Source organism: Apteryx rowi, unplaced genomic scaffold (genome assembly GCF_003343035.1).
Source record: "Apteryx rowi isolate R43461 unplaced genomic scaffold, aptRow1 scaffold_246, whole genome shotgun sequence".
Taxonomy (NCBI): Eukaryota; Metazoa; Chordata; class Aves; order Apterygiformes; family Apterygidae; genus Apteryx; species Apteryx rowi.
In genome coordinates, this window is record NW_020448819.1 from 549,456 (window position 1) to 572,801 (window position 23,346).

The following is a 23,346-nucleotide window of genomic DNA, read 5'->3' on the forward strand; positions in this document are numbered from 1 at the left end:
TTCTGTTTTTCTTCTTATGTCTCCTAACCATTTCTCTTGTCTTGAAATGATTTTACTTTAATGTTTTTTTTTTCCCAATGAAATCTCTTTGGTATTTATTAGCAAATTGAGATTACTAAATTCCAGTTCTGAAATAACTCGATAATTGAATTTTCTACAAGTCTATTGAATGCCTTCAGTAAGCCCTCCCTGTCAAGAATACCGGACAAACTCAAGGTAAGGATTTTAAACCTTTTAATCTTGGCAATACAATTTTATCCCCATTCCCCAAATGCTGGTCAGTCTGGTGGCCTCAGAATCTGTGCTCAGTTTCATGTTGGCTTTGCAAACAGTAAGTAAAATATATGAAATAATAACTTCAAAATGAGAATTAGCTTTATGTTTTCCATTGTATAGGGGATGTTTTTTAATGTTTAGTGTGTGATGTGGTAATGATGCATGTTGTGAGTTGTGCAAAGCATTTGTTCAAGGGACTGACAGCCTTACAATAATTAGAAAATATTTATTTTTTATCTAGAAAAGTTAGTCCTTTATCCTGATTTAAGGTTCTTAGATACTTTTAGCAATAATTTACTTTGTTTTTAATAAGTGTTTTTAGTATCACTAAGACTGGTTCACCTAATCCTGAGTAGTTAAACATAAATTCACAAACATTTTTGGAATAGGCATCTGTCCATTAATGGATTAGAAAATACATGTTTTACTATGTGGATTACAAAACAACCTGCATAATACTACTGGGTAATACATGAATAAATAGCATCTTCCACATGTTTCTGACTGGTTAGGACTGCATTCCCATAGCTTTTGACTAATTCTGACTATTCTAGTTTTTAAGTGATTGCAAAGATGGATATGATTTAAACTCTGAAAAACTCCAAGGTGGTCATTTAGCAGTACTTTGTCAGTTCAGGAAAGCAGAAACAGAGTCCACATCTTAAACCATTTATTTTTTTTACAACATATACAAATACAAGTTTATTCTTCAAGTCAGCAGAGAGAAAATATTCCAGGTGGAAGGTCACTTTTAAAATTGTACATTTTACATAATTTCAAAACAATGTGAAGACTGGCACATAGTGATGTTGCATTGTCAGAATACTTTGACATGCTTTAAGAGGCAGAGGAAGATGACTGTACAACTAATAAGTCATTCTGAAATATCCTATATGTGTATGGGAGAGAAATCTATTTACTGCTATTTATTTTTGTGTTTATTTTGCTAATTCTGCCAAATGTCTAGCACTATTGCAGTTACAAAATATTTATCACAGTCAGAAAAAACTTCACCATCGTTACATTGAGTGGGCTACCCTAAAAGTAAACTGAATTTTATAGTGGACTAGTAACGGCAGGTGATGAAGAAACAGTGTTAGCTGAAGCTTAGTAGCATTTTGAGAGCTAGAGCAGAATAAACAGTTCGGTTTCAGAAGCTGCAGACTCAACCTTTTACTGCAATGTAAATCTGCCAGCAAGTTCTTATTTTGTAAAGGCAAACGATAAATAAAAGAGGATGTGTTTTTAAGGTAGTTAGATACATCCACGTTAAAGTCTTTAATTCTTTAAAACGTGATCTCTAGAGGCAGACTGCTTTCAAAACGTGGCTATTGAGATACTTCATCTAGCAATATTCATAGTAATAAAGATAAAAAAGTGACTACATTTTAAAAATAAAAAATGAGACAGTATTTTTGTATCATACTGAGCCCAGATTTAACAGTTAAAAAAACAGACAGATAACCCTTCGGACTCTACTGATGACCTCCTGGCGTCCTCAATTCCTGAAAACGGAATAGTGCTGCAATGGGGCCAGGATCCACAGCTGCCCGAGTTTTGTCCCATACAGTCACAGCACTGCAAGCAGCACATGCTACGCAGAGAAATACAAGACATTGGTAGAAAAGTAACAGTGGTTTGAAAGTAGTGCAGAATAAAATACTTCTGTATGGCCCACAGGCAACGGGGTGCGAGATTTCCCCATGCAAACTGTTCAGTGAGGCCTGCTACCACTCAGAGACTGCGCGCTTCTGGAAGGTGTTGATTATTTACATTCCTTTCTTTCAAACTTTATCCTGGAAGCTGCTTCCTGTAAATAGTTTGTAATGTGAAAAATGAATGTATTTTTTTCATAATTGATGTCTATGCCCAGCCAAAAGCATGGAAAGGGACAAAAGTTACTTTGTCAGTCTTGTCCTAGGAATCTGTGGACAGATTTCCTGCAGCAAGAAAATCTGTGGATAAGCAGGATAAACTTTCCTATTAGAATAATAACTCAGCACATGAAATCTATTTAACTGGGCTTTCATAAAAGTTAACAAAAACCCTCTGTTTAATGCTTTAATTAGTGTTTTATTTTCATTTTTAGGATATTTGGAACCAATGCAAATGGAAGGATACTGTAATCCTTTCTGTCTTCACCAAAAATGAACCACATTGCACCAACAAAAAGAATTTACTCTGATGTTTACCAATACCTAGAAGCTTTCTAAAACTGATTAACTGATATATGTACATTAATGAAAATACTTGAACAGTATAATTAGCCTCACAAACCTCTAAATGCCTATAAAGCCACATAGTTTCCTTTCACTGTGATGAACAGCAAAAAAAGCAGCTTAGACCTTGACTGATGAGGCAGGTATCTCTATTCATAAACTGTTCCCACAACTAGAAAATTATTGTGTTAGCAGAAATAGTACAAACTATTGTTTTTTAAACTGCTGCCAGACTTCAGGCTAGTATTAGAGCTGCTTTACACATTGTAACAGGGCTACAGCTGTCCCTTACTTTCCCAAGTTTTTTTTTTTTTTTTTTTTTAAAACACAGTGTGAAAGAAAACCATTAGTGGATGATGACGTGTATGAAAACTTGCTTGGTTGGCTCCCTAATGAATTAGCCAGCGTCTCCCAGACTTCTAGGATACTGAAGGTGATGTTAAAAATTTTATTTTCAGTGCTGCTGAATATTAAAAAAAAAAAAGTTGCTAAATAGGTACAGGCAAACTGTACAGGAAAGTAAATGCTGTTTCTAGAATGTTAAAAACACTGAAAGGAAAAATTCTTTAGAGCATGGAAAAAAAAATTGCATTAGCTGAATTGTGCAGTAGGTCAATGTAAATATTTCCCAAAGCAAACTGTGCATATAAAGCTATGCATAATTTGTCACTTTTAACATTTTATTCGGTATCAGTCTGGCATTATGCATGTGCCATGGCAGGGAAGGGCACATAGCTCATTTTTAGAGAGGCTGGGTACGCTGCAGTTAAAATTTGTCAAGACAAGCCTGGCCATTGTATGAACAGCTTATTTCTGTTCACTTGGCCAGTAAACACACACGCACACAGAGGTAACAACAGATTTTGAAGCTTTTGGGTAGCATTTTTAAGAGTCACTCGTTTACCTTCAGATAGATAGATTAATTTTGTTTTCATTTCTGGATTTCTAAGTGTACAGACTGGTGTGACTCAGGCTTTTTATATAGTAGCCAAACAAATAATGTACCTAAATCCATTTAAATGCAGCACTGTATAGAGTCTTGGATGAGTCACTTTTGAAAACGTTAGCCATAATCATTTGCAATGGAAATCTAAACTAATAACTTCAGACAAGGAAAAATCCGGATATCTAACTTCTTACACGCTTGCCAGAACAGTACTATGACTGAAGCGGCTGAGCTGCAAGGTGGCTGGGGTTTTTTTTGAGTGGGAAAATGACTGTTGAATTGCAAAATGCTGTTTTGCTACATCAGTACTGAAGATTAGCAGTGGGAAGTGCATGGCCTCCAGGATATGCCACAAGGAGATTTGATTTTTTTTTTAGTCTGTGGTTATTTTTCCTGAAAGCTGAAGTGACCTCAAGGGGGCACTTTTTGCTTTGGTAATGATTGTTTTGTAGGAATTTTCCTTAGCATATACTTAGACTTCATAGCTTCTGGTGACACAATGTAGGTTCTGCCTGCTTGTTTATAAATCAATTAACGACTTTGCTTTCTTTTTTTCTTTATTCGCTAATTATTTCTCTATTTATTTGGTTGTTACAGGACTACTGTCTGTAACTCCTTTCCCTGTCCTCCTTGCACTGACTAGCAAAAGTAAACATTTAGTTACATTGCTGTTTTATCCTTTGCCCGATACAGCTTCTCTCCTAGAAGCAGCAGCTGTTTGTGCTTGAGCACTGATGCTGCTGGGGAGTCGCCGCCTGCATTCATGGACTGCTTGAGTTACTTGCACCAGGTGACTGAAATGCTTTGTTCAGGGTGGGCTGCCGGGAGACAAAACCTGGCCTGAGCAACGTGTTCACCACAGGTAGATAGACAGAGGTCATGTGGGAAAGGAGAGGGACGGCTTTTCACCTGTGCCCCTGTAAATTGGGAGGGGTTGTTTTAAGTAACTAAGCACAACAATAACTCCCACGGAGGGGGGAAAAAAAGACAGCCATAACTAATTGAAACTTCAAAAGACAAATTCAGCAAACACGTACAAAACTTTACAACAGTGTTTCTATGTAAACAAAAATGTCAGGAGTTATAGTGTAAGAGTTCCTCATACTCTCTGGGTTTAAGAGGCAAGTAAAAAAACAGCTATAGACATTTTCTGATTTATGGAAAAATGTATTTTGAATGTGAAATTTTGAAATGTTAATTACATTTTTCAGTACACTGTTTAAGTTTGGTCAGTTTCAGATATTAACTTTTTTTAGCTGAAAAGAAACGACCTGAAAAGTTTAAATATTTTTTCCTCTAAATCCAGAGAGAGGTGAAAATTCTGCAGTTTCTAAAAAGTAGTATATGATAAATATATTATACAATGGCACATACTTTGGAACATGATAATAAATATTCATTCTTTCTTTAAACATAAGTCTGGAAAACTAGAATTTATAAGAAGAAAATATTGTTTCTTGTCAAAGGATCACTACCAGTTAGGTGTATTTAGTTATTATTGTACATTATTTTGTTAAAGTAGATAAACCATAAATAATTTGAGCATTTTGTGTATATTCACCAAAGTTAAACTGATATGCCAAGGAAGTTACAATATATTTAAATCTCTTTACAATCACTTAACACAGTGTTTAACAGGAATCTTTAGGTAAAAGTGCATTATTTTAATATAATACACATAATACTCTGGTTCTAGTTCTCTGCCTTCGGTTTCCCTTGAGGCAACTAGTTAAAATTATCTTTTTAAAACAAAAAGGTGGGGGGGGGGGGGACATGTTTGTTTACAACATACAGTCCAAGGAAACTGCTTCATCTGCCTACTGAGAATCTGCAGATGTGAAAATAAATGGGAAGAAGGGAATCTTCCGATAGGTGACAGGCATCTTTCCAATCTACACCATCCCACTTAGCATTCCCAGAGCGAGTGTGTGAATCCAGAAGCACTGTCTGGATTAAGCATCTGTAGCACAGGCCGCACAATTACTGACCAGTTCAGACCACAGCGGGTTTCTCCAAGGGCACTGCAGAAGGCGTCAGTGATGTAAATTCCAGTTCTCAACAAAATGAAAGAACAAATGCAGAAGAAGAGGGAATGTTCTGGGATCTTTCCATTATTTACTTTGCTTTCCTTGAATTCAGTTTTTTTGATGATTTAGGGTTTTTATAGTAACCTAGAAAGAAGATACCAAATTTGTCCATATTTGAAATATTTTGCAAATGATATTGATATTATTTGAATTCTGACAGTATAATAATTTATCAATAGTATGACAATGCATGTCAAATAATGTTTTGATAATTGAGTATATGTGGAAAGGAAATGTAACCTCCTAAAAGTCATCATATGTGAGATGGGATTAACACCACCGAAGATTTCTTATTCATTTATAACAAGCTGTAACTTCTCAGATGATATCTCAGTGCTGTAGTAGGCAGCATTATGTAAATCTCTGGTTAGTGTAAATCAGTAGGCAAGAAGTTGGATGCATTATCTTTATATAAATGGGACAGTCCTATGTTGTGTATTTATTTCATTTGTTATTTAAAGTCAAGCAAGATAGAAGAAACTAAAGAAATAGAGAAAGGATAGTAAAAATGTTTAAAAATTTGTGGCAAAATTTCCACATAGGGAGAAATTAAAAGCATAAACTTGTTTCAGCTAGAAAAGAGATCATCAATCCCAGTGATTTTATTATATGCATGTAATGTAACAATACCAAAAGCTCCACTGGATGCTTCCATTTATGTTGGCTCACAGCAAAAGAATAACAGGATGTTGTTAACTAAGCAGTTAGTTGTTTAAAATACATACTGTAAAATAAAATAGGCTGCAACATTCTGGTTTTGTTTTTTAAATGGGGAAAGGCAGAGTAAAATTCTAGTTTTCATACCATTTGGATTCACTTTAGTAAATGTCATAGTAAGTAATTTGAGATCTTATTGACTACCAGTACATGCAGGTACTTGTGTCTGTGCACACCACTAATAAAAGTTTTCATGGCTCTTTCCGTCCCTTGTACCTCACCGTGGTTTACCCAACCACATCTTTGAAAGAAACACACTGTACATTATGCATTAAATGACTGCTCAGAGTTGGAATCAAAAGCAAGTACCATACCTGAACAGACTGTACTGTGGGCAGTGGTGGATGTCACTCCATGATGTCGCTGAAAGTCAAACTGCATGCAGACCTCTCATCCTTGCTCTGTGGACTGTCTGGCAAGACCTGCAGAGGTGGTGATACAAATCCCCGATACTGCTTACTTGACTTGGTTAACTTCTTGAGTTCACTGGCAAAGGAAATGCCTTTTCTTTTGTCATCTCGTGCTGCCTGTTAAAAAAATGAAAAGAAAAAACATTGCACGACTAGTTTAATAGACTGCAAAGCTATTAATAAAGCTGCAAAATACAGGAATTTAATATGAAAACAAGATTTTTCTAAGCAGGCCTGACTTTTCAAATTCAGCGCAGCTGTGCTTTCATAGCCAAGCACATTTTTCTGATTGTTCTGAATAAACAAATTAATTGAAAATTATGTGTTGTCAAAGATTAAGACTATGCTTAGCAAATTTGGTATAAACTTCTATAAAATCTGTGCTCACGACACTGTTACTTTAAAGCAACAGCTGCTATGGATTCATGGCATCTTCTGGAAAGGAGAATGCAGTTACTTCCCCATGTGGATAAGTATTACAATCCTTCCATTTTCCTGAGCCTGAGATAAAGCAACAGAACAATTTTTTCAGTGGATAAGAATAAAGGGGACCTTATTCCAGTAGTTTTTAAGTTCTGCCCATTTGAATATTCCTGTCTTACTCTGATGGGAAGCAGGGCACCACAGCCAGAAGATTTCAAAAATTAGAAAGCTGGTAGCAAAAGATAAAGGTTGTCATGGGAGTTGCAGGCTGTGAGAAAATCATGTTGCTGGATGCAACTGATGCAGTTTTGCAATGAAGAAACTAATGGAGGTGCGGGGAAAATAGGACTCTGCCTTTTGTTGTWGTCTCCTTCCCCCCCCCCCCCCCCATCCTGTAAAATGCTGAGGCATCTCCTGTAAGATTTTATTTACCGCCTGATCTTAAGCTTGAATAAATATTGATAAAAATGTCAAGCAGAGGTACCGAGTCCCTAGTACCAGCTGGTCATACAAGTACGAGAGGTGGCAGCTTGGCTCTGAAAGCACAGCAGCAAGAGGCTCTGCTTTATAAAATTGTTTCATACTATATTCAGGCTAAAATGTTTGAGTTGTTAAATGCAGGCTCTCTTAACACTGTTTTTGGAGGCTAGCTTACAGCCTTCTGTTAATTCTACAGTTTGTGGATTTTTTTTTTTTTAAACTAATTAATTCCATTACTACCACATATCAAGTCAGCCTTTTTGCCACTTCAAAATCTCATTTGACTGTTTAGCATCTCCCTCCTATTAACAGTATGTTCTTGTCAAACAACTGATCACATACCATCGATATATAAAGCCTGCAGCAAGGTATTTAATCTTTTACCTGAACTTGTTCTTTGAGCTTAAGGATAAATTTTCCTGCTCCCTTCCACTTGCTTTGGGCCTGAAACACACACTCTTGATCGGAGAGAATCCTCTGAGATGGTTTAGACGTTGAGGACTTCTTGTTTGCTGGCTCTTTTGTCACCTCTTCCAACAGGACATAATCACTCGGATTGGGATTGCTCAAAATGCTGTAAGAGTACTTGGCTTTGCAAAGAGTCTGTTTAAAAGCAGAAAGAGATGACGTTATCACAGAGTGAGTCGGTTACTGGACAGACTCTTCAGCTAGTGCTGAGAACAAAACACACATATCTTGTGTGAAACCAGCCTCCACCCTACATCTTAGGGAACCTGCTAAATGGCACCAGCATGCTGTTTACCTGCTGTATGACGTCCTGAGCTGTGCTAAAGCGGGGAGCTTTGATGACAGTGCGTGGTTGCTCTGGGGAGACATCATGCACCTGAACAAAGAAGCTGTCATCCTCAGAGCTGATGGTTGCATCTTCCTTTGTTTCTTGAAAGAAGTTTCTCTCATTTAAATTCTATAGAAAAAAAGGAGAGCCAAACTTATGTAGTTCAGAGAGGTAACTAATTGCTGGGGGTCACAGAAGATTTTTTTTAACTCATGGAAATCAGAGATTTTGCTGTTGCCCTGGCTCTATTTCATTACATGCAAATCTTCTCTATAAACTGTTTTGTCAAGTTTATATTGCTAATAGCTGTGTTTCTAAAATCAGGGTCTTAAATATACGTCACAGGAGGCAAGAAATTCCTTAATGTATGCAAAATTATTTGTTTTGTTTTATAATGGTGGCATTAAGATGGGAGATGGTGCAAAGCATCCTTTTTCTCTCTTTGCCCCTGTGCTACAGCTGGCTTCTGGCACAAAGAAAGGAATTTAGAGACCAAGAAGTCGATTTTCCATGTGGAGCAAGAGCGAGGCTACTTCTAGGTCCCTTTTCAGGATCTATGACATTACTACAGTTTTCCTGCGCCTTCTCTCAGGTTCTGCATTTCTCTTCCTCCCTTTGTAACACAGCTTGAATTCATAAGATGTAAACATGAGCTACACATGGACCCGCTCCTTGGTTTTCCATGCAAATTGGCAGCTACGTTTCCAGTTCCAAGATCTGAGTCGGCTGCCATCTCCGGAAAGGCTCCAAATTACAGATGATGCTTTGCTGTACTAGCATCCTAGGACAAAACTACAGCATAATTTTCATGAATTTTAATACAGATTTTAATCCATGTTTTCTGAAAGAATGGGACTGGCAGTAACACATATTTTTTTTATATATAAATAGATAAATATATACGTACATATACATAAAAATACATATAAAATATATGTAAGTGTGGCTGCACACATTAGCAGATTGTTTTGTAGTCAACTGAATGAAGTATACTGCTGTTTTTAACCTCCTAACTTCTGCTCTAAATAATGAAATAGAAATTCAAAAATCATTTGAGTAGATTAGAAATAAAAAAAAAAAATGCTTTGTGTAATAAAATAATATGTCAAATTGAAGTTGTAGCAAAAAGCAGAGTTAAAAACACTGGTTTGTAAATTTACCATATAATAAAGCCGTGCATATTTTTTTCATTCCAAAGGGTCTGCACATAAGCAAAGGTGTTGGGTGTTTCTGTTAGTTGTGAATGTAAAATCTGTATATATAAATATATGTGTACATACATTACCGTGTTCAGACTAAGCAAGCAATATTATATGCAGAACTGGTCAAAGGTAGTGCCTCTGAACATTAGATCATCAGGTGTCTTCTACTTTTTTGACTATTCTCTCTCACAAGCCTAAGCATTAGCATATATTCAAGATGTGGATGTTTTGCCCATAGTTTAAACTGAAGTAATCACACCATCTTCCTACCTTAAATTAAAAGAAACACCTCTTTCACTATTCTAACTTACCATGGATAATTTCACCATCGTTTGAGTTTTTTAGGGTACTTTAATATTAAAGTCCTTTCCAATTTTACTGAACAAAAAACCAAACTTGCGGCCATCTAAACTGGCTGATAACTGTGGCCTGGCGTTCTGTGACCTGTGATCCTCTGGTATTAATTACTATCCTCCCTTCCTTATATTAATTTCATATCATGTCAAAATCTTGATTGACATTAAATTGGAACTATCAATCAGTTAGTTACAACAGGAAGCTAATAATAGTATCCAATTGTTGAATAAGTGAGAGCTGATGATAGAGCTGAGTGAAGTCAAATTACTGTTCCACAGGTATACTTAATGAGGTGTATTAAAGCTAGTTGTGCTCGGTCAGTGTTATGTTTGTTTTTAAAAGATGTACGCAGCATTGACATTATTCACCAAGCAATGATATAAATATCGCGCTCTTTTGTTTCCTGGTCCTAACAGCTATTTTTAGCTACCTATGTAAATAACAATTTATCTAAAACAGACTTACTTCCTCTCGAGTTTTAAAGATAATCCTTCCAACATATCCTTCTTCTGGGAACCAGCTGTTCAAAAGCTGCACGAGCCCTTCTTCAGGACCAATTACTCTCTGGAATGGCGGTTTTCTGCATTCGTTCTTTTCTTTAGATATAAAACTTTTCTCTTCCATCAGAAAATAGTCTGTGGCACATGACTCAGTGCCTTTTGTGGTAGCCAAGAGCTAAGACAGACCACAATACACACACAGCATTTAGAAGGCTAAATATAAACACTGCATAATTAGTAGTTATAAATGAATATGAATAAAAAAGCTTTAAAAATCAATAACAATTCTGACAGTGTAGGCAAGATTTCTGATGTGCTATTTATTACTCAGATATTTTACTCCAGGGTAATGTAGTCTTTAGACTAGCCAAGCAGCTCAACTATTCCAGACAAGGCAGTACTATTTAAGCTTATTTCTGTCCTTTTTGGCTGGCCAGACAATTTATTCATAATCCCAGGACAGTACAGTCTTTTCCCACTGCTGGAATAACAATCCCTGTTGAGTGAAATGGTTTTTCTACTCATGAACTTAGCCCTCTAACTTTTACTCTGTATTCCTACAATGCTCAAGTTCAAAGAATTGCACAGAAAAAAATCTGCCCTTTTCCAGGACAGCCTGCTGACTCCAGCCTGCTGGCTCCATCAGTCAGAAAGATTTCTTTTCTCATATGCATATGCCCAAATATTAAAATACTAATAGGGGATATGCTATAAGATTTAAAACCCGTTATCAGAAGTCAAGATTTGGAAAACTTCACTGATACTCTGCATTTACAGTGCAATTAATTCCACAGTAATACATTACTCAAATAACTCCTGGCTGTGATAAATAAGCTACGACGATTCTGCATTTGAGAAATGCAGGGAAACAAATGATGTCTGACTTCTTGCAATCTGGTTGCAATACAGTGGGCAACTTACCTGATGAAGCATCTGTGCAGCTGTGGTCCCCGCACTTATATTAAAAACAGTAAAAGGCTCAGGGCCTGGAATTCCATGAATGGTCACTTTGTGAGCCACGGCAGCTCTCCTTTCGGCTGTGCTGAATAGCTGTTAAGACAACGTTCATCAGGATGCTGATCTACATAGGCATATTATTTATAGGCTGCATTAAAAGAAACTGCACACACAAGCTCTAGGACCTTGACAGAAAAAGCTACCCAACTAATACCGGGCTCTTTCTTACACTACAGACCAAGATACGAAAAAACAAAACAAAAAGAAAACCACTACCTTGAAGCAGAAGAAAAATTCAAATAGGAATAAAGTTTTACAGTGAGGGTACATAAACCACCACTGAACAAGCAGAATATCATGGACCTCCATCATTCACCATCTCTCTGCATTCTAACTGAACTGAGGCTATTGGTTCAATGTGGAAATTACTGGATAAAAATCAGTAACTTGGTTTGATGTTCCAAACCAGTCAAACCTTTCTGCCTTAATAATTCACCCAGATAAGAGTTTGGCCTGTATTCACAGGAGGCTAATGCCTGCTGCACATCTGCTGCACACTCAGTAGCTCAGGAGGTTTTATCCAACACTCTAGGATAATCAGCAAAGTGGTACTATACGTCTTTAAAGAAGCTGAAACAAACACAAGTAGCCTATCATTAAGGGCTACTCTGTGTGTGTGTGTGTGTGTGTGTGTGTGTGTGTGTGTGTGTAAAAAAATATGTGTATGTAAACATGGACTCCATCTTCTTTTGTAATAGAATTCAAATGTATTCTCACTATTCCAACAAAACATAGTTTTTGCTGATTTGCATCTTTTTTGTGCATCTCAAATGCAGTGTTTATGATCCATGCATAAAGGAATGCATGAGTGCGCTCCAGCACGGAAGCTCTGCTTGTGCTATACCTAAATATACCAAAAGTCAGACTTTGAAAAGATGTACCCACCCACAGTTTTAGCCAGGAAGGACAACCTAACCTCCACTGAAGCCCAAAAGGATTGGGGCTTCAAGATACTTCTGAAAGATGTGCAGGTTTTGGGGCCTAACTTCTTTGAACAGTCTGATCCTAAAACTCTTCAGACCATTTTAGTCATTGAGACAAAAATACGTGGCATTCACAAAAATACAATTAAATTACCACAGATGCAGGCAGAGTGTTTCCAGACAGACTTTCTTCCATTCTCCGACTGTTTATGAACAAACTTGAAATTTCTAACGCTTCATTGTGCAGGTTATGTAGCTGGACATGTCTATAGCCTAAAGACGAACAAAAACCCTTTCGTGAGTACTTGGCCACATCCTAGGACACCTGACTCAGAGATGAAAAACTCGGATATCTAAGCCCTTGCTATACCTATAGCATTAAAGCACTATACTAACGCTCCTGTCTGGACAACAGCCCAAGCCAAATCCTATGAACCGCTGAGTGGCTCGTGTGGCTGTGTACCCTTATTAACTCCTACTGAAATAATTTTTGCTTTTGGCATTCACCACAATAGTCAAGCTATTTATAGATGAAATAAATAGCTAAATAAATTACAATTTTAAATATGAATGAAACAAGGACAAATTCTCATGGGGAAAATGAATATATATGGCCAGATCTCCTCATACATTAAATCTGCTTTGTGGTGTTACAGTTGCATGAGGTAAACCTGAAACTATTTTCACCATTCTGTTGAAGAGCTGCTGCTGTTATGGCATCCCCCACAAGTGCCACAGAATTATTGGTGCTTGCTAGTCTTTCTTCTGCCTTTTTTCACTCTTCTTTCACCTCTTCTCTAGCCAAGGTTGCAAGCCTCTGCCCTGGTGACCGCTAATTAGGACAGTTAACAGAGTGAAACCACTCCAGTCTTCCTACAGGAGCAGTAAGTCCTGAGCGCTCACAACCGCAGCTCAGAGTCGGAGCCACTGCGTACAAGGTGCTCCCTCCTCTGCATCAGCAGGAGATGCAGCTCCGTTCTGGGACTTTTTACAAGTCACTGTGGCAGCTCCCAGGGAGGTCATTAGATCAGCATTAGACTGCTAGGGCAAAGTATGTTGCCTGATACTTGTTCCTTGTCTCCTCCAGAAAAAGGCAGCAAGCTGATTAAAAATATCCCCTCAGGAAGGATTCCGTCTGCCAGGAGTCTGCTGGACCATTCCAGTATAAAGTGTTACTACAAACTTAACCTTACCTCTTTTTAGAGCCTTTAGTGGAATGATTCTTTGAGCTGTTACAGCTGAGCTGTTATTTTCAACAACTGCAAATCGAAGAAAGACCAAATCTTCAAAGTGAACCCGGAAAAGAAACTGTTCATTCCACATAGGGTTGAGTGTGTTGCGATGAATGGGTTTAGTCCGGAAGTGACAGCTATCCAGAGGCATCCCGAGGACATCGATTTCAATGCATGGACTTCCTGTGCTATTGCTAGGACAAACATTCTGGCCAGACACAATCTGAAGCCGAGAAGCACACAGAGAAAATAATTAGTGAAGTAATTCTTTTTCTGTCACAATTCTTAGCTAAATATTATTTATCGTACTCCTAAGCACAGTTTGTTAGCATACTGATTTAATTACAACACTCCTTTACTTTTGTAATTGCCAAGACAGTAAATTCAGAAGCAGAAATGCTTAAACCACGTGCCGTTGCTACGGTATCTTTCCCCTGAAAAAAGTAAACCATATATCATGGCTGCAACCATTCAAGGCATTTGAAAGTTAATCCAGAAAGAATGTACTAGTAATGTAGTCAAAAGGATCAAATTTTCTTCTCAGTTACTCTGAGGTAATGGCACTGACCTCTGGCTTGCTCTGGTACACACAAAAGAAGAACTAGGTCTGCAATTACCACAGCTGGGACAATTTTGATTCTTATGGATCTCAATTTTCTGAAACGTTTCCTGGAAGCATTAGCTTCTTAGAATCCAAATTTTTGCCATAAATCCATGAATAATTTATCTTATTATATAACTTAAAAAAAACATATTTTAATATTCATTACAGCTTTTTGTTTCAGAAACGTGTGAAACGTCTGATCACACATATAATTTTACACTGTTGGGCAGTCCCACTGAAAATGTTTTCAGGACTGTGTTCTGTCAAATATTGTGAAGGAAACAGTTGAAGTACCCATGAATACAAAACAACAAATAAATAAAATAAAGATTATCATTTTCTCCTTCTCCATCCAATTTCTTTTAGCTACACTGATCTTCAGAAGTACAAGCAGTAATTGTAGGTACAATCTTTTCATACAGAAGTATGACTATAATGCTGGTTTAAGACCGTAGTTACATGTTTATTCCTATCTATCTGATTGTTTGAAATTCCATTTTAATGTACTTACTGTTAAAGAATATATAGCTGGTTCCTTATTATCAAGATCTCTTTCTAATGGACAGAATTGCTGGTACATTGAACAACTTTTATCCCACAGAACAGGAGGTTTCAAAACATATCCGCAGCCCCCATTAGCTTCAAACATTGCTGCATTAAGCTGCAGAGGAAGATCTGTGAAAGGAAGGCAGCCAAAACTGACACACAGCAGCGGCACAATGGAAAAACTGCAACAGTGAAGACAAGGACTTGCTTTTAGTTAGTATCTTCTTTTGAATTTTAGTTGCGTACTATAAACTCATGCTTGGTTTTTAGAGCTAGCTGTAATTTACGCATCCAATCTATCCAATACTCAATTACTTCAAACTGTAAGAACAGTTCATTCTTTTCTACCCTTTTCTGATATCTTTATCCAACTACAGGACCACCTACACCTACTCCCTGAGGAGTTTCTAGATATTTGCCCTGAATTGCAGAATGAAAAGGCACCAACTGTAACAGTTTTGCAGACAACCTAACAGATCCTTTTTCTTCCAAAAAGGTGAAGGAACAAGATAGGGTAGAACATGGCGCAAACATTCTTTGACCAACATTAAAGCAGTATCCAAGAAAGTAACTCTAAAGAAAAATAGTTCAGTATATTTTTATGCTCAAAATTAGCAGAAATGGATAATGGCCACTGAAATTGGGAAAAAAAAAGCCTTCCATAGTAATAAAAAAATTGAAGGTGCTGCTGTCCAGGTGGTTTTGTGCTATCAGGAGATTTGCCAGCACTGGCACAAACTCCTGAATTCTGGGACCCCTATTCTTAAGGATTATAGATTGTAATTGTATGAATTGGCTTGCGCTGCGGCACACGGGCAGGTAAGTCCCCTTACGATAGCACGTAAAGGAAAACGTCAAATACAACGTCACAGTTTAAGAAGGACTTGTATCATACTTAAAATGTGTAAAAACATGCACTATTCTACCCATACCATCTGTCTGGTAGTTAAGAGCCACGAGCTGTACACCATGGAGCCAGAAGATAAGGGGATGAGGATTTGAGGAGTCGATGCGTGTGGCAGCGGGGTACGTTCTCAGCAGCTGACAGGTGGTGTGCTGGATCAGTTTTTGAGAATACCGTCTGCACAGCCGCTTGGCAGCGTTCTCATTCAGTGAGGAGATATGGTAGCATTTAGGTGTCCTTATGATGGCACTGAGAGAAGCTGGTGAATTAAAAGAACAAGGATCTTCCCAGGTCTGCCGCATCACATCAAAAGGACCTGGAAAATGAACAGTACCCGCAAATTACAGCTGCAGGTGCAGAGACTCCAAGAATTCAAAGTTTTCTAGTGAAGTGCATGTTTACACTTTGGCTATGGTGCAAACAGGGGTTCCTGGAAAATGACACTGTTCAAAATGTGTCCCATTTCTTCTTATACAGTAAGAACAGTTAATGAGAGAAAACAATGTCTAAGTATTTAAACTATACTGTAAGGAGATGTGTTAAAAAAAAATTTCATACAGAAGCATTTAACTGGCATTCCTGAATAACATAACTGTAATAGAGATAGATATTAGCTAGAAATGAATTTTAATTCTTAACCCATTGCTAGCAATACTACCAAAGTATTATCAATGCAGAGACTGTTTAAAAAACAACAAAAAAAAAAAGACTCAAGCTTAAAAAGGTCTGCTGCCTTGCAGGCAGGAGCAGCACCTAGAGTGCAAAAGCACTATAGAAGTGCTTCTCCTAGGAAGGTTAAAAAACCACTTCATTCAATCGTGTTGGCTTTTGCAATTCCATTCCTAAATATCTAACTTTTCCCTTACTTTGCTTAGATACAAGCTCACTTAGATATAAGCTCTGTTAGGCATATAAAAAGTTGGGTGATGCTAAAAATACCACCACAAGAACCAAGTCCTTTAGAGGACTTCTTAGGCTACCTGCTTTAAACACCATATATGAAGTGCGGCAATGGCTAAAGAAAACAGGCATCTGGTCCCATCTGGGCAATCCGAATTTTCTAAATTACATACATAAACCCCTTTTACATTCAGTGGAAGTAAGCAGGTACCCCAGAAGCCTGTCATGGCAAGAGTGGTGCCATCTGAAGTAAGCAGACTGGAAGCCACGATCCTGACTCAGAGCTATGGACTGGGAGCCTGTCAAAGTCAGCCACAACAATCTTTTGGGCTGCTGACAGGCAGCCTGGGGAGGTCACCTCTTCGTAACAGCCCATGGGTAGAGTACTCACAACTAAGTCCAAGCTCCGGGTTACAGGGTTAGCCTCTGTAGATTTGAATCTGTAACTATAACATATCAGGAAAACACCCTACTCAGCCAGCTGCAGGGTCTTCTGGGAGACAATACTCCATTCTTCTCATACATACATTTTACATTAGGAAGGGGGGCAATATTGAAGCCCATCTGCTAAGTCTCCGAAAAGTCTAGAGTGCCATAAGAGTTAGGGGACAAATTCAGCAAAAAACTTAAGGCCATAAGAATTAAGTGCTAGAATTCTTTATTTTTAGGTCACTGGCTTCTAGAAGGGAATCTAACCTGTCTGGTGCAGCTGTGCCACTGTGCTGAAAGAAACACATGGCTCTGTGAGACAGAAGAGGAGTACAAGAAAGGATACAACTCTCTAACTTTCCATTTATGGCATTCTCCTGAAAGGCAGGAGATCTGGGTCTCATCCCTGCTCCAGAACCTTTTGTGTACTTTTCTATGCATTTAAGTAGAATTTCCAGGTTCACAAACTGCAGCAGCTGTGGAGTTGAACACCTCCAAGATGGAATGGGGGGGCGGTTCCAGGAGTACAAATTTGGACTTGGCTAAATTTTAGGCAACTGAGTCCTACTTCAGACTTTAACAATCTTTTTCTGGAACCAGCCCGATAGTCCTACCTTCCAACTGCACTTCGAAAGAACATATTAATTCGTGTCTTCTAAGATATAAACTGTAAGATGTATCATTTAAAATGCATTTTAGTTTTGAATCATTTATGAATTAGGGTCTTTATAGTCCTGATCAATTAATTCTATTCTAACATTCCATTACTATACAGTCAATTCTTTAACTGTAAAAGTGTTACTGTAATAGCTGCCATGCTAATGAAAAACCTTTCCGCAGTTCAACTGCTTATACATTGTAAAGTATTTGATCTTTAACAACGTGGTCTGGTACATGTGTTGGATTACAGAGTCATTCCATGTGACTGGTGAAAGAAGATGCTAACTTTACCTTTTCCAGATGCTTTGGCAAGAGTTGCTGGCTCCCCAGGGCTTAGTCTGCCAGGATTGTTGCCAAAAATGGACTTCCTGCTTTTCCTTTCTTTTCCTCTGCTAGAGCCAGATGGGTTTAGAGTTGACAAGCCTGTTCCCATAAATGTAAAATAAATGAGCCAAAAACATGACCAAGAGGGCATGACATTTTCCATCATTTTTTTACATTATTTTCTAAGACATTAATTTTCCCGCTATATAGTACACAGGGCAAACTGTGTATTTTTCCCCATAATTTAATTCCAACAACCTTACATGCATATATACCTTTATATATACATACACTCATACATGCATATTATATATACACACACACGCACACATATATGTGTATACACACACACACACACACCCATATAATGTATATAAAAACATATATGAAGCAGCACAGAAAAATCTGTGCAATGTAACTTTTCTTCATTTTACTTTTTGGCTTGAGGAAGGTAGCGCGGCTCTGTCTCAAATTACTAAATGGTCCTAATTAATACTAAAAAGTTCTGCAGAAACAGTCCCAATACATTCATTCTGAAAATTGTTTAAAAAATCCTTTCTACACAGGCAATAAAACTGTGCAGTACTGAACATTATGGGATTTGTCTGAGTTATGGTAGCTGCATAATTAAATGCCAAAATATGATTTGAATATATAATAAAGGAAAACCCCAAAATGCTGTTGGTTGAATGTACCAGTTTTACCTTTAACTTAACCTAGTCTTTTCAGAGCTATCTCCTTCTGTTTAAAATTTGTATTTTAGTGATGGGAAATGGTGTGCAAAATCCATTAAACATTTAACGGCCAATATGTACACAGAAGTGGGGCTGGAAAGCTCTATTATAGATATTATTCAAACATATGCCTTCCAGCAAAATAATCATTAAAATTATGATCTAAATCCCAGTGAAGGAAATCGATTTCATTCCCTTTAAGGTCAGTTTCTTTCCATTGACTTTGACAGACCATGTAGTAGATTAAAATTAAAAACAAAGTCAAAATGCACCACAGTTATTCTGACACACACGGAAGTGAGGTGAGGAACGCTCTCAGAGCCCCAAGATGCACTTGTGATTTACAACATGACAAAGCAAGCACACTGTAATGGCCTAAGTGTCACTTGTAAGATGATCCTCAGTTTTAGAAAGACAAAAATAAAACCCCAAATTCATACAAAAAAATTAAATGTCAGCACTGCTCCCTAATGCCTCACGTGAACCATGGAGGTGTCCTCCAGGCCTGCGCGCACGCCTCTTGGAGGGGGCACTCACCAGGCTGGCAATGCTGTGTCAGCCCAGACACTAGACATGAGGTTTTTGGACACAGAAGGTCCAATGCAATCCCACCAACTCACACCTGCCTAAAGACAGCTCTAGATTTAATATTAATATTTTAACTACAACTGAAAATGATAAGAGGAGATGTTAGATTCTGTTCTACTGAAATCAGTCCACAGATGTAAATTTTCAGGTCTCAATCTTTACAGCATATCTACATAGTAAAGTTATGCTTATAGTTTCAATGGGACTGCTTGGGTTAGTAAAATTTAGCATGTACATAAATGTTTTCAGGATTGGAGACTTACTGTCTCTCCGGGCCAAAGCATACACATAAACAGTAGAAGATGGTAGAGGTTGAGATCAAGGAATATGAACCGACTAGAAGAATGAGGAGTTATGGACTATGTGCTTCCAGAACTATTTAATCTCAGTTTTCAATGGATCAAATGGATTTGGCAAGCAAGATCCAGGTTTCAAAATCCTGTTGTGGAGACAGTCACTGAGGAAACAAACTAACCTCATAAATCACTGGAGAGTGCAATGCAAAACATCAAGGTTAACTGAGCCGTATGTGATGGCTACAGGGTAAGCTGGGAGTTTTCTTTCAGCCCTTCCCACGGGCACGCTTTGCAAGTGACAGGCCTCCTCTCAGAGGCAAGCTCCGTTTTTCACTCCGGTTTAAACTGGACTCCAAAATACAGCATCATCTATTCATAGAATCATAAATTCATAAAATAATGGTGGTTGGAAGAGACATGGAAGTCATCTGGTTCAACCCCCTGCTCAAAGTAGGAGCAACTTAGATCCTGTCATATCACCACAATGACAGAGCAAGTCTTGTTTCATATCTCCCTACAACTCTATACCATATCCTTCAAGTTACAGAATTTATTACTACTCTCTCTGATTAGATACAACCCTATTGTCTTACTGCTTTCAGATTTTTAATCCAGGGGATGACAAACTCCTATGTCCTTCCTATTCTAACCATGCTAAGGTAACAGGTTAAGATGCAATTGTCACCTTCTCACCGTGTGTCCCTAGCAAACAGCCAACAGCCTGTGGGATTGCAGACCTCGAAAACAATCTATGGCACATTTGCAGGGTGCCATTTTTTATGCCCACTTTAATTTCTGGAAAATTGATACCACAGCAGCAGATAGTCTGATACAGTGGAGACGGTGACTGAATTTCACATTGGTTAGCTTAGGTGACACCCCACTCACTACACTAGGTTGTACAGATCCTATTTTAACGTACCCAAATTTCTCTGTTCATTGTATAAGATCCTCAGCATCAAGGCAACAAGCCACGTACAAGTGAGTTACAGCAGTACTATGCTCAAGTACGCTTCATTGCTCTCATCTTCGGGGACCCAAACAAACGGGTCTTCACCACCTCAGACAATAGTATGATGATATCCAACAGACCGAAACTGAAGTTAGGCAAGGAGAGTAAGGGTTGAAAACCACTGAAACAAGAGCTGTGGTGGGTTCCTCCTTTCCAGAAATTGTATAAACAAGAAATGTTTTTTTTCTCCACACGATAAAGTCTGTTTTGACCAGAGAGCCATTCGGGAAGTCCGTGTTACTCAGTAGACTAGGCCAGGTGACCACAATTGTCATGGTCTTGTTTTATAGCCATAAATCAATGATAACCTTCACAGACACAGGCAATTATAAACACAGAATAGAGGTAAAAGGGGACAGGAGAAAAAGTATTTTTATCAATGATCAGCCACTAATATGAATTCTGCCCTCCCTTTCTCCAGAACTCTTGCATTTTCTGAGTTGAAAAGGAAACTGGTCAATAGATCTACATAGCCATGGGTCTACTGGCCTTGTTCTCATTAATTGACACCATTGGGGTACAGCAGTGGAACAGAGGCATGCACTGTGTTTGTGCCCTCCAGCTGAGCAGAGAGATCAAGTCAGCAGCACAGTGAGCCCGCATATCTACATCCATTGCAGAGAAGACAGCATTTGTCTCAGAAGAGGAAACATACACAAACTTGTTGGAAAACTGTTTTCTATAGCTTCATGTGTTCAACTGTGAAAGGAATTCATTTTCTTAGTTGTTCCATTCATGTTCTAATTAAAGCAAGAGGAAGAAATCCAATATGGAAAACAAGTATTTTTTTTTCTAATTTAACTTACATTAAAAACTTGAAATATTTTAAAGTTATTTTAGAACACCAGAACTTCACTGTGTGTTAAAATGTTTGGAACAACTTAAACTATCTCTGTTTAATCTTTAATATCATTCGTTCAAAGAAAATATTTTATTTGAAAGATATCGCATTGCAGATTTCATTAAAAAGAGAGTATCAAATTTAAATTTTTTTAGAAGTTATTATTGCTACATGTAACACCTACAATTCTTAAATTAGGAAAGATTATGAAAGTATGTCTTTCCATTTTTCAGCATGTTTATCTTGCATATTTGACTCTATTTTATGTTTGGTTAGCTTCTCTGATCTGACTATAGTTCTATTTGTATAAGATCACGATTTGCCAGGATTACTGATATTTCCACAGAGAACCATTCCATTAAAAAGCTGTTTTTTCATTCAAAACATTAAACACATCGATAATATATTCTCAATTTAAAAGAATTTATGTACAATATTTGAGCCAAAACACACTCATCCTCACGTTTCAGCACTGAACAAGTAACTATCAGTGATCTCCTCCTCAGTTACTTCCTCTCCTTCTCTTCTGCTAACATTATTCTTCCTACCATACAAAAGAAATACCCTCCTATTTCCTAACCCATTGCATAAGTTTTGCGTGTATGTCCAGGTGTGTGTGTGTCTCCCCAACCAGCTGTCCTCGCCCACCCCATGGAAAGGCTGTTAGCTTTGTCCTCCTCCTTCCCGAACTGCCCTCGCTAGTCAAGCAGGCAGACGACATAAGCGCATTCAAAGGCCTGCGCTTCTCCCCTTACCACCCCAGCCCACTCCCCAAACAGCTCCCCTCCTACCCCTTTAGGAAAGGGCACAAAATGGGGAGCACAGGCAAAGGTGAAACATGCCAAACTGCGCTCACTTAAAGAGATCTGACAAGCTCTTCCGGCAAGGTTTTATTCTCATTCCCAATTCAGTACCTCTGTACATGGAAACTCAGAGCTTTTATGATACAGCTTTCTCTCATCTGTCACCCACACAGCACTAAGAAAACTGTTCTCTAAGTCATAAAGACTGGGAAATTTCAATTTTGTAAACATTTTTATATGACAAACAGTATGTCTTCACATAATGCATACTACTTCTCAGCCAGGAGCTATTATGTAGACTATCATCAGATCTTCAAAAAGAAAGTTAAACTACTTAAATTTGAAAAAGCTTGTACTAAATAATTCAAAACACAAATATAATAGCCTAAAGAATTAGAAAGTTTAAAGCAATAAAACAGGGAAGTATACTTACCTGGAAACTTTACAGCTTGACAGTAAATGACCAGATCTGATAGCTCAGGGGCTATCTGTCTGCTTTCCTTCTTATTCTGTGGAAGATAAAATTCTTCACCCAGTTCCATATCATAAACCTAAGTGACAATTCCAATAACATATAATAATAATATTACTGAATATGAAGGTATTCTAGCATATGATGTTCATGTCCTTAAAATCCTTTATCTCATTGTTCCTATTTGGTTTGCTGTCTTTATCTAACAGATCTCTTGTGTGCAGGTTTACGCTTTAACCTGTCACTGATACTGGGAAAATATGCAAAGACCTCAGTCATGGTCTATTCTACAAAAATTTAGGCAAAAAGGATGTGTGTTCAGGAGAAACTACAGTTTACTAAACAACAATGCAGGGGTTTAATTGTCTGATGATTTAATAAATGGTAATATGGCTATAGATAACATAGTTCCATATTTTAAAGTTATTTAGATACACAGAAATGCTGAAGAGTCTCATGAAATCTTCAGTTCCTAGATATCTAAAGCCCATCAATGTTGATGGAAATTAGATATATAAATAAACTTCAGGATTTAGCTACAAAAAAGTTTTCCAATGAGGATGACTACAATTAAAATTTTCATCCAAATGGCCTAGACATAAAATAACCTCTGAGGACTTTTCTTGAACAGTATGTCGAATGTTTTTT

General features: G+C 37.7%; 1 protein-coding gene across 2 annotated transcripts in view; it reads right to left on the reverse strand.

Annotated features, from left to right (window-relative positions):
• Positions 1-63: 63 nt before the first annotated feature.
• Positions 64-23,346, reverse strand: part of PLCE1 (phospholipase C epsilon 1) — a 146,309-nt gene continuing 123,026 nt past the window's right edge. For both annotated transcript variants that reach the window (XM_026066683.1, XM_026066682.1), the window contains exons 21-31: positions 22,660-22,777; positions 17,920-18,051; positions 15,668-15,955; positions 14,701-14,864; positions 13,547-13,808; positions 12,508-12,626; positions 11,335-11,463; positions 10,379-10,588; positions 8,322-8,483; positions 7,943-8,161; positions 64-6,772 (exon numbers count right to left, since the gene is read on the reverse strand). In XM_026066683.1, coding sequence (XP_025922468.1) covers positions 6,593-6,772; positions 7,943-8,161; positions 8,322-8,483; positions 10,379-10,588; positions 11,335-11,463; positions 12,508-12,626; positions 13,547-13,808; positions 14,701-14,864; positions 15,668-15,955; positions 17,920-18,051; positions 22,660-22,777 — 1,983 coding nt within the window. In that variant the 3' untranslated portion in view covers positions 64-6,592. The remainder of the gene's footprint in view (positions 6,773-7,942; positions 8,162-8,321; positions 8,484-10,378; positions 10,589-11,334; positions 11,464-12,507; positions 12,627-13,546; positions 13,809-14,700; positions 14,865-15,667; positions 15,956-17,919; positions 18,052-22,659; positions 22,778-23,346) is intronic.